Source organism: Girardinichthys multiradiatus, chromosome 3, assembly GCF_021462225.1.
Source record: "Girardinichthys multiradiatus isolate DD_20200921_A chromosome 3, DD_fGirMul_XY1, whole genome shotgun sequence".
NCBI classification, from domain to species: Eukaryota; Metazoa; Chordata; class Actinopteri; order Cyprinodontiformes; family Goodeidae; genus Girardinichthys; species Girardinichthys multiradiatus.
This window is the reverse complement of record NC_061796.1, coordinates 8,089,912-8,102,243: the sequence shown is the minus strand read 5'-3', so window position 1 is coordinate 8,102,243 and position 12,332 is coordinate 8,089,912. Positions and strand designations below refer to the sequence as shown.

Sequence of the window (12,332 nt, the reverse complement as noted above, 5' to 3'; positions counted from 1 at the left end):
TATAGCCGGATTTGGATACAAAAAGATTTCCCAAGCTTTAAACATCCCAAGGAACACTTTGCAAGCAATCATATTGAAATGGAAGGAGTATCAGACCACTGCAAATCTACCAAGACCCGGCCGTCCCTCTAAACTTTCATCTCGAACAAGGAGAAGACTGATCAGAGATGCAGCCAAGAGGTCCATGATCACTCTGGATGAACTGCAGAGATCTACAGCTGAGGTGGGAGAGTCTGTCCATAGGACAACAATCAGTCATACACTGCACAAATCTGGCCTTTATGGAAGAGTGGCAAGAAGAAAGCCATTTCTCAAAGATATCCATAAAAAGTCTCGTATAAAGTTTACCACAAGCCACCTGGGAGACACACCAAACATGTGGAAGAAGGTGCTCTGGTCAGATGAAACCAAAATCCACAATGCCAAACGATATGTTTGGCGTAAAAGCAACACAGCTCATCACCTTGAATACACCATCCCCACTGTCAAACATGGTGGTGGCAGCATCATGGTTTGGGCCTGCATTTTGTCAGCAGGTACAGGGAAGATGGTCAAAATTGATGGGAAGATGGATGGGGCCAAACACAGGACCATTCTGGAAGAAAACCTGTTGGAGTCTGCAAGAGACCTGAGACTGGGACGGAGATTTATCTTCCAACAAGACAATGATCCAAAACATAAAGCCAAATCTACAATGGAATGGTTCACAAATAAACGTATCCAAGTGTTGGAATGGCCAAGTCAAAGTCCAGACCTGAATCCAATCGAGAATCTGTGGAAAGAGCTGAAGACTGCTGTTCACTAACGTTCTCCATCCAACCTCACTGAGCTCCAGGTGTTTTGCAAGGAAGAATGGGCAAGAATTTCAGTCTCTCGATGTGCAAAACTGATAGAAACATACGCCAAGCGACTTGCAGCTGTAATTGCAGCAAAGGGTGGCACTACAAAGTATTAATGCAAGGGGGCCGAATAATATTGCACACCGCACATTTCAGTTTTTTATTTGTTAAAAAAGTTTGACACATCCAATAAATTTCATTCCACTTCATGATTGTGTCCCACTTGTTGTTGATTCTTCACAAAAAATTAGAATTTTATATCTTTATGTTTGAAGCCTGAAATGTGGCAAGAGGTTGAAAAGTTCAAAGGGGCCGAATACTTTCGCAAGCTTATACTTGTACTCGTCATCTTCCGCTTTATCCGGAACCGGGTCGCGGTGGCAGCAGACTCAGTAGAGACACCTAGACTTCCCTCTCCCCAGACACCTCCTCCAGCTCTGCCGGGGGGTAGCCCAAGGTGTTCCCAGGTCAGCCAAGAGACACAGTCCTCCTCCCGGTGGGACAAACCTGGAACACCTCCCGAGGCAGGCGTCCAGGAGGCACCTGATACAGATGCCCGAGCCACCTCAACTGGTTCCTCTCGATGTGGAGGAGCATCTGCTCTACACTGAGCCCCTCCTGGATGGCCGAGCTCCTCACCCTATCTCTAAGGGAGCCAAAGTTCATGGCAATAGGTGAGGGTAGGAACGTAGACTGCGGCTCAGCTCTCTCTTCACCACGACCGGCACAGATCCATTCTCCCCTCACTCGTGAACAAGACCCCAAGCCGCTTCACACTCTGTTCCAGTGCATGCTGTAGGTATTGGCTAGAGGGGACCAGCAGGACCACATCATCTGCAAAAAGAAGAGACGAAATCAACTGGTCCCCAAACTAGACCCCCTCCAGCCCTTGGCTACGCCTAAAAATCCTGTCCATAAAAGTTATGACCAGGACTGGTGACAAAGTCCAACGTGCACCACAAACATGTCCAAACCAAACTCCTGCTCTGCTTGTACAGAGACTGCATACAGGTCCTTCTTAAAAAATTAGCATATTGTGATAAAGTTCATTATTTTTTAGATACAAATTTTGGGTTTTCATGAGCTGTATGCCAAAATCATCCGTATTAAGACAATAAAGGACCTGAAATATTTCAGTTAGTGTGCAATGAATCTAAAATATATGAATATTAAATTTTCATCATTACATTATCAAAAAATAATGAACTTTATCACAATATGCTAATTTTTTGAGAAGGACCTGTAGATCCACAGCTCAGGTGGGGAATCTGTCCACTGGACAACTATTAGTCGTGCACTGCACAAATGTGGTCTTTATGGAAGAGTGGCAAGAAGAAAGCCATTATTAAAAGAAAACCATAAGAAGACCCGTTTGCAGTTTGCTAAAAGCCATGTTGGGGACACAGTAAACATGTGGAAGAAGGTGCTTTGGGCAGACAAGCCCAAAATTGAACTTTTTGGTCAAAATACAAAACACTATGTGTGGCAGAGAACTAACACTGCATATCACCCTGAACACACCATACCCACTGTCAAAAATGGTGGAGGCAATTTCATGCTCTCGGGGTGCTTCTGGTCAGCAGGGACAGGGAAGGTGGTCAGAGTTGATGGGAAGATGGATGGAGCCAAATACAGGGCAATCTTGGAAGAAAATCTATTCGAGTCTGCAAAAGACTTGAGACTGGTGCGGAAGTTAAACTTCCAGCAGGACATTGACCCTAAACATAAAGCTAGGGCTACAATGGAATGGTTTAAAACAAAACATATTAATGTGTTAGAATGGCCCAGTCAAAGTCCAGACCTAAACCCAATCAAGAATCTGAGGCAAGATCTAAAAACTGCTGTTCACAAACGCTCTACATCTAATCTGACTGAGCTTGAGCTGCAAAGAATGGGCAAAAATTTCAGTCACTAGATGTGCAAAGCTGGTAGAGACATACCATAAAAGACTTGCAGCTGTAATTGCAGCAAAAGGTGGTTCCATAAAGTATTGACTCAGGGGGGCTGAATACTTTTGCACAATGCCCTTTTCAGTTGCAGTTTTTTATTGGTAAAACAAAAAAAAGAAATCATGTACAATACACATTCCTCTTCCCAATTGTCTACCACTTTGTGTTGGTCTTTCACATAAAATTCCAATAAAATATATTCACGTTTGTGGCTGTAATGTGACAATATGTGGAAAGGTTCAAGGGGTATGAATACTTTTACAAGCTACTGTATATATATTAAAATAGGGATATATATACATATATATACTGTAGGTGCTCATATCACCCTATTTTAATTGACTGTCAAACTGATAATATAGTAATGTTTGGTCGAAAGTGCCCATCTTGGGTTCGAGTCGCAGACCCGGAGACCTTTCCCCTCTTTCTGCCCCTGTTTTCTGCCTGCCTACTGTCGGAAAAATATAGGCCTCTAGTGACGCGAAAAGAAAATAATAATAATAATTCTACTTATTATGTGCTAGCAGCTCAATAACCACATTTTCATAGTATATTATGATTATCTAAACATTGTAGGGGATTTTGGTTAGGATAACCAAAACTCTACTGTCCTTTCCTGTCTCTGTAGTTTGGTCAAATGTAAACCAGATAGAGAAACCACTGTTTTTAAGCCAAGTTGGCTGCACAGACATGGAGAATCATCAATTAGGGCTCACTGCTTGTTCCCAGAAAATGTCAAGTGAGGCCCTCGTGTGAAAGAACACACTAGACATTAATACCCAAGATGAACTCACCCAACCTTTCTTCAACATACACAAACATTTCAGCCTTACCGTGGTGAATGATGCTCTGGTCCAAAAGTTTCTGCATGATCTTAATGGCTGTGTCCCGGTCTGAGGCTTCCTTATGTTCGATTAGCCAATCGATGAGCTCCTTGGCAACAAAGCAGTTTGGGTATGTTCGAAGGTGGTGCCTCCGATCTTTGATCACCTTCCCCTCATGGAGCCGCAGCCTGGAGAAAAACAAGCAGCTGAGGAAATATGATGATGCTCGATTCCTAGAAAGTAATAACTGTATCTTTTGGCTCAACAGTTGGTAATTCAGGGTTTGTTCTGACAGGCAGGTCACTCAGGAGCTATCAACTATCAGAACAAACCAAAATGTACGTAAAGTTTAACTATAACCCTAACCCTAAAGCTTTCATAACATTAGACAGAGCAGATATCTTTTCTATCTTTTCTTGGCTCATGGTGGATTTATGGTATTAAAACACCACTTGCAGGAATCTATGATGCTTCTATTAAAATAAGAAACAATCATAACGTCATCGTGCTTCAGCAGCTACCATAGATGCAGGTTTCCCACTATCTTTGTGTCCTCTACCTGAACTAGAGTCTTCTGAAACAGCCTTAGCCAAGCTTCCTGCAGCTAGCTCGATCCACTCCATGCTGAGTCTCTGTGCAGCCGGCTAGCATCACTCCCAATTAACAGTGACAGCTGGCCTAACTGTTCTGCCAAGTCTACATGATGGGCAAACAAACGTGGCTAACAATTCACAGACTTAACATCTAATCTGGTTTTTCATCAGTCTTTCTTTTTCAGCTTCTGAAGGTTTCTGACTATTCTCAATGAAAAATAGCTTCCACTGCTATTTAAATGAGAAATTTATCAGTACATCAATGAATAACTTCCTGACTCCTAGTATCTTGATTTCCAATCTAAAAATTGTCTATGAAACTATTCTTGCCTACAATGCCCCTATTCATAAAAGCATGAGCTGGTCACAAGACTTCCTAGATCAGATATATGTCTCTGTAGGCCCAGATAACTTTCTATAGAATGCTAGTATGTGATCTTTTTTGCTGATATACAAGCAGTCACCCTTTAGATTTTCTGCACAACAACTTCACTGTTATCAGCTCAGGAACTGAGAGGCACGTGCTCCATGAATGTGGCTCTAGACAAAATTGAATAAACATAGGTGGGGACTGTTAAAGTCAACGTCATAGTAGAAAAAGTTTTACAGCATACCTAATTAAAAACTTGGGATTCCAAAGCGTTTCTTGACATACTTTGGCCTGAGGTACGTACTGAAGCAAATGTCCCAAAGAACATCCAGCTGTCTAGTGTTTGCTTGTGTTGTACAGTGTAACAAAACCTGCTCCATTCAACCAGAACAGAGCTTTGAGCAGCATGCAAAGATCAGCATTTTACCATGCTCACAGTGACAAACAACATGATCCCAATAAGCAGGTAAAATGTTGACCCCTCACTCACTAGTTATAGTGACAACTTGCTAACATCTGCTCATTCTGATTTACAGGCATATTTTTTAGCTTGTAAGATAAAATTGGCACTGGACGTAATTTAAAGAAAGGTTTCTTATTTTAATTGAATATCAGTTATATCCATGCTCTAAAGACAATGAGAAATGTAATATAAGTATATTTATTCAGTGGGGTGATCCCACACTAATATATGTTTATTTTTAACAGGATTTAAATCATTGCTACCTATAAAAATCCATTTTAAATAAATGAAACTGAAGCATGTTTACATTTCCAGTTTATTTTTTGGAAGTTGATCTGAGTTTCTAGAAGCTCCCTGCTATCTATTGCAGCCACACACAGTGAGCTGGATGGTAAGGGAGGTTAAAACAAATATCACCAAAGCTCATAGTTAGAGAGCTGCAGCAAAGAGAAGCATAAACCATTAGATCCTAGGAGTTATCCAAGGAAAAAAAAACTATTTTGTTTTACCATCACAAACGTAAACAAGTGCAGTTTGTTGAACTCTATTAAACTCTAACTGGAACCATGGGCTTCGGTCAGATGAGAGTAATTCAGCTTTTCTGCAACAAACGCTATAGAACCGCCTGTATGATGGTGTGAAACAAAGACTATGTGTAAAAGCACCTTGTGCCCATTGTTAGGTGTGGTGGAGGAAATAGTGATGCTGAACTCTTTGAAATACCAGGAGATTTTTATTTAAAATCTGGGCTGATCCTAGTAGAGATGCACGAGTCATTCTACCAGAGATCTGAACCCGGCAATATGCCTTTGATCAGATAAAATAAAGACAGCTCTAATACTAACACGCTTATTTATTTTCCCATTTAATGCATCAGAAGTAAGAATTCCCACCATTTTTGCTCTATAAAGGCATCAGCTAATCATTCATTGTCATACATTTTTTTTGTTGAACCAAAGAAATCATAAATGATAGAAACATATGATGCATAAATGCACCATATGTTGCATGGTCTTGTAAGTCCTTCAATCAAAGAACCAGCAGCACATTTTCTTCAAGTTATAATCCATAAAGAACACAATTTTTGAAAATTTGAATTAGCATGTCACATTTCAAAGAACACATGCACCTGAAGACTCCAGCTTAATACCAGTAAAGAGGAAAGGGCTGATCATTGGGTTTTTCAGCAGCATAATGATCCAAAACATATAGCTACATCGACATATAAATTGTTATACAGACACAAAATCACTCTATTTATGATCTAGCCGTGTGATATGTCATATCACACTGTACTGTACTGTTGACAAAAGGGGGTTTAAAGTGTGTTGCCGGCAGGGGTAGCAAAAAATGCACGGCTTAGTTAAAAAAATAATTATCTCTTTATAGGGGAATTTTCCTCCCCCCCACTGAAAAAAATGACTTAGTTTTAGTGTGAAATATCTCTAGTGCAAAATAGATTTTAGGCCATTTTTCACATTTTTACTAGTTGTTCCAATAAATATGGCGAACACTCTATGTGGTTTAAGCGAGAGATCACACAGTCCATTCAAAAGCAAGATCAAGTGGAGCGAAGCCTAAGTTTAGGTTCAAAGAGAAACAAACAGGATCTTAAACAGGCAGATGGAAACATATAGTACATCACACTGTAATTTCAAGTGTTCAGAACAGGGACCGCTACCCAAAACAGCTCTGCATTCACTGACACCAGTGATGCAGCCAACTGGCAGCTTCGGTGTACAGCTGTACCAGAAACCCTGACACACACACAACATACAGTTATAAACACAGAAACTCTCTTTGGAGCTAAAGAAGAGTACACTGTCCACCTTGTAGAATGAGCAGCAAAAACTATTAATCTCTGCAAGATTACGCAATTCCTTAGTGGATGCTTCTGCAGAAACAAAATTACTTCTTCACCTAGTTGGATAAAAAGTTGTCACCAGCATGTTTTCCTTTTAGCTCAACTGGGGGTTGGAATTCCAGGCATTGGTGCCATGCTTCCCTACTGAGCCTCTATTCATCGCTGAGGTCATGAGGCAGTGAAAGCCACAGTTTTGGAGCCTTTCTTTACAACAGAACTGTAGGCCTGAGGTTTCAGCCTGTCAACAACTCTACCAGGGTAACTGCTATATAATCCTCTGATAGCAGCAATGGACAGGGCATGATTATAACATTAGGTTAGCGGGATCAGTATATTGCTGCAGCTCAAAGGGCACTGTATCAGTGGAGCAACCAAAACATGGGTGTTATGCAACTCTGCAGAAGGCAGCGATTACAAGGCTTCAAGAGTTATTATGGGTGTGCATCTTTGACTCAGCATGCTGCAAGGAGACTGCTCAACCAGGTTGTGTTTGCAAGAACATTAAATAGATCATGTTCACCACTGAGAGCAGAGTGTCATGTGCTGCCATGCCTTAGTTTGTCCTTATCCAAGAGCATGCAGCAGACAAAGATCTGAAGTGTTTGCAGTGGTGCGATTTAAAAATCTGTCATTTTTTTAGGACTCAATCTGCAGAGACAATAGAGATCTATGAAACTAGTGTGTTTGAGCAGGACTGAGAGACCTACCTCAGCTGTTCTCCAGTGACAAGCACCTCCGCTAGGCGTTCCAGTTCTGCTGCCTTCTTCTGCATGGTGGTCCCGATCCGGTCCATCTCTCTACTGAAAACAACCGGTACCACATCATTGTGTTAATCCAGACAACATCCCAATCTCAGTTCGGATTATGTGACGAAACTGCTCCAAAGCTTAAACGTAAAATCTGCCTCAGCAGCGTTTTAACTTGCAGAAAGAAAGTGACAAAAACATGCCTTCAGGTGATAAACACTGCAGTCACACCTGGGGTTTTACTTACCCTTCAAGCACCATGGAGAGCGAAATATTGAGCCTGTGGATTATCCCTTGAGTAAATAAAAAAATTATTATTCCATGTGAGGTTTAACAAAGACTGGATGTGACAACTGTGGCCCCATCAACAAATATCCACGTTTAATTCCCGGAAAACATCCCAACAATATGCTCATTAAAGCAGTCCTGCACCCCTCTTTAAGAAGCTCTCTTCTTCCTTTAAACCAGAGGCTGTTGGAGGCAACGCAACTGGGACAACGCTGTCCTTCCAGAGCGGCTGTCTGAGCGCTGCCTGTTACTGACACCACAAGGCATGATCACACGTTTTCCTCCCCAAACAGCCCACACAAAGCCCCCGCATTGGGAGGACTCTGCTGTCGTCAGTGGGGGAGTTAACCGGAGAGGGCGGGGTTAACTGAGGGTGAGCTCCATTCCGACACCGAGTGGGCCGGTCAGGTTGGCGGTGCTTGGGCAAATTAATTTCACTTATATTCAAATAAAATAAAAGTTTATTTGAACACTTTTTAATATAACTTATTATATTATGGGATGTAACTAGCTGAGATATTATTGAGAAATTATATTGAGACAATCTGTATATTGATTAATGTGCATCTATATTATTATTAGTAGTAGTAGTAGTATAGACTTATTTTTACCACTTCATGCTCTAGTATTGTAATGCTCCATTCTCTAGCCATGATTTCCTATCAAACCTCAAGTCTTCCTTAATATTAATAGGAGTCATATAATGCTATAAATAATGTTTATTTCTTAACTGAATTAGTTTTGAGTAAAGGTTAGCAGGAACACCTCCAGCCATCAATGAACTGTAGGCATCGGGCACTAACCACGCTACTGTAATATCTAAACAATAGTAATAACAAAGAATGCAATGTAAAAATAAATAAATAATTGCAACAATAGTTTCCTCTGGATACAATAAAGCAAACCCAGCAAGACCTGTATTTAAATGGAACTACTACTAAATAGTTTTTCCATTTAAGTACTGTGTTATTACATAGAAGTATCCAATCATTTAATCCAAGTGAGCAATATAGATTTATCTAAACAACAGCCCATTAGTGCACATGCACTCTACTCTTCAAAACAGATCCTTAAACAGAAACTCCTGCTAGCCATTAAGACCAAGAATTTTGGTTTTGTGTAGAGGTTTAAGTAAAAGACTTGGAATAAAAAAGAAAAGGGGTTTACTGTTCAATAGTTACCTAGTTACATTTTTGTAGTCTCCATGTATTGCACAGTTTTTATAGCAGAACATGCAGAGACATGCCTTTTGTCTAAAAAAAATACTGCTGACTGTAACTGAACACAGAGCCATGATTTCTGATCTGGTTTCAAACATGAAAGGTTGTGTAAACAGCCTGGCAACGTTTGCTTTCATACACAATTTAAAGAAAAGAGTTACAGCAAATGCAGTGTTTAATTTTAGAGTGTACATTTCTGTGCATGGGAAGTGAAAACCAAGTCTTCCAATGTTGAAGTGCATGAAGTTATCTTTTTCTTTATTGGCTGCATTCCTATCAGAGTGTGTATGTGTTTAATCTGCAAAATAGTGCTCTACTTGGCAAATGTTCACTGATAACATGCAGAAAAGTAATATATTAAAAAATATGTGAAATAATGAAGACTATATTAAGATATATTCCTGAAATATGCATTGAACATATTTGTGAAATGCTTATTTTGAGGCTGCTGTGGCTCTGTGGGTGGATCCGTCATCTGCCAATCAGAACATTTTGTGTTTGAGGGTAGTAGTGGAGCCCATAAATGAAGAGCTATAGATGTTGTTACTTCAGGGCTGTCTGGTGATGTTCAAGAAGACTTACGGACTTCTTTAGGTCCTTCTCTGAATCTGAATCTTTTTTTTAACCAATAAAAATCTGAAAAATGTGGCCCCAACTCCACTCCTCACCTTCCTTGCCTGTCCCAACGTGGGTTGTGGCAAACAGGACATTTTACAGATTTCACTCAACAATGTGTTGTCCTTGCCTGTATTCTATAAAGGCCGGATTCGTACAGTGCACAGCTGACAGTTATCTTGTCAAGAGTTTGTCTGTACCTGAGCTATGGATTACTTCAGTTCCTCCAGAGTTACCATGGGACCCACATCTGAGTACATTTGCAGGTGTGGCGTTTTCATTTTCACATGGACGATTAAAAAGGACCCTGTGAGATGTGTTGGATATTTGGATTTTTTTTAATAACCTAACCTTGCTTTAAACGTCTCCCTGTCTGCTTTGTTCCTTGGTTATCATGATGCTGTTTGTTTGCTAATGTTCTTTAACAAACCTCTGAGGCCTACAGAAGTTTGTGGTTGTATCGTTTAAAGGGAGTTAATACCTTTGTACTGTGCGTAATAAGGCTAATTATGCAGCAGTTTTAGTCTTGCAGAAGATATTTCCTTTACACGAACAAAACTTTGTAAACATTTCAGTCATTGAACCTAGACTCCATGCCTTCAAAAGCAGCCTGCAAAGTGCTGTGTGTAACCGTAACATATGATTGTTGTTTATCTCCTGCTGGAAACATTCTGCTGTCAACTAAATTACAGCAGCCCAGAGAGAGGCTGGCACTGCAGGCTGTGGTGTTTTCAGAGTGCATTCAATTTGTCAACCACTCCTTGTGTTTCCTGGTGTGTTGTTGCACCTTGTGTGTTGTCATTTAGCATGAATAATATTCAAATCAAGCAATGCATGAAGTACACTTCTTCTATCTTGAAAACGCAGTTTGCAAAACCTTTTAAAATGCATAAAATGTTTCGGCAGTGCAGACTGATATTCCACCTTCATCCATCTTATTCTCTGGCTTCTTTCAGCTTTATTGTTTGAGCTTGTTGCAGGAATGAAGATTTCCTAGCAGGCTATTGGTGCAAGGTTTATGTATGTCTCAGGTCTCAAGCAAAGTAGGAAGAAATGATGCAAAAATGTTCTGAACACAACAATTCAAAATTCTCCCAAAGATGTTTGTATCATGCAAAATTCTCATAAATGAATGACATAAAATATAAATCTACTGGATTGATGGTTATCCACCATGGCAGTCACTACTATGAATGAGTTAATAAATTAGCCCTAATTAATGAAATAACGATTGTCATTTGTTTTAACTGAGATCTGGGTCATTTGGAGGGGTATCTATTTTTAATAATGTTACAGAATAATATTTTTTCTCATCTAAATACAAAAACTTCACATTCTAGTTTCGTCTTGTATGTGAGGCGGTCTGAACTTGTACTTTGCATGAAACTGCTTTAAACGAAGCATTGAATCGCACCTTACTTTTAGTTCACTACTGGTATTCAAAATATTTTTAAGTTAAATCAGAGACGTTTAAAAAAGCGGGGTTTTGGTGCCATCTAGTGGTCTGTAGCCTCAACTGACTGTGCATGAAAAATGCGGTGACACTGACCTCTTATATATTCAATGGCAGCAGTGGAAAAACAGTAAAAAAAAAAGAAAGTTATTCACTGCTGATGATGGAGAGACGTCTGCTCTCTTACGTCCAGCTCATCAATGCTGGCAGCTCATTCACAAAGCAGGACAATGAAAGAATAACTTTGATTATAGGAAAAATGCAGTATGCATCGAAACAGGGTTCAGATAAATAATGAATAAAATGCATAAACGTATTGCAAAGGATATTTTGTAATTTTTGTATATCTATAAAGCTCCAACAAAATGACTCCAAATCGTTGATTTGTTACATAAATCAAATAATTAAATGCCTGGGTAAATTCTGTCAACTTTATGGACTCTTATCGCATTTCAAATATTTTCCATTCATGTCTGTACCTGGTGGTAGCCCCCCAGTCGCAGGCAGGCTACTCAACCAATATCCTACCTCTAGCAGTCATTGGGTGAGAGGCAGGTTATACACTTTGTAGGTCGCTGGCCCATAGCAAAATTCCAGTCATGTGTCTTTAAATAAATATCCTAACCTTACAGGCAGGACAATTCACTATTTTCATTTACTCAAAAGGATTTGCAGAGCATGCTGTGTCTTCAGCAGTAGACAACATTACAACCACAAACTACAACACAAAGTACCACATAACTAAATGGAGGAAACAGATTTTAAGTTAATACTATGTAGGATCAACTTTCACAGCAAATACAGCTGTGCTATTCAACCAGCTTTGCACATGTAGATATTGACCTATCTGTCCATTCTTCTTTGTAATATAGGTAAAATTCAGCCAGACTGGATGGAGGGTGTCTGTGAGCATCAATCTGGAGGTCTTGCCAAATATTCTCCATTAAATGTTTCCACAGCATAATGCTGCAATGACTTGTTCAGAGTGATCTGCTGTGTTAGTTTTTTCAGTTTTAGTCTAATTTGCAAAGGACGCCTTCTAAACGTTTGCTGTATCCCCTTTAGGCTTTATGACGCAAAATCCCAATAAATTACATCAACGTAACAT

The 12,332-nt window shown here is 40.0% G+C and overlaps 1 protein-coding gene across 1 annotated transcript in view; it reads right to left on the bottom strand.

Moving 5' to 3' along the window:
• Positions 1–8,218, bottom strand: part of deptor (DEP domain containing MTOR-interacting protein) — a 46,608-nt gene extending 38,390 nt beyond the window's left edge. Inside the window, exons 1-3 of the mRNA XM_047360898.1 lie at positions 7,896–8,218; positions 7,610–7,702; positions 3,622–3,800 (exon numbers count right to left, since the gene is read on the bottom strand). Of these exons, the coding sequence (XP_047216854.1) occupies positions 3,622–3,800; positions 7,610–7,702; positions 7,896–7,909 (286 nt within the window). The 5' untranslated portion in view covers positions 7,910–8,218. The remainder of the gene's footprint in view (positions 1–3,621; positions 3,801–7,609; positions 7,703–7,895) is intronic.
• Positions 8,219–12,332: the final 4,114 nt, after the last annotated feature.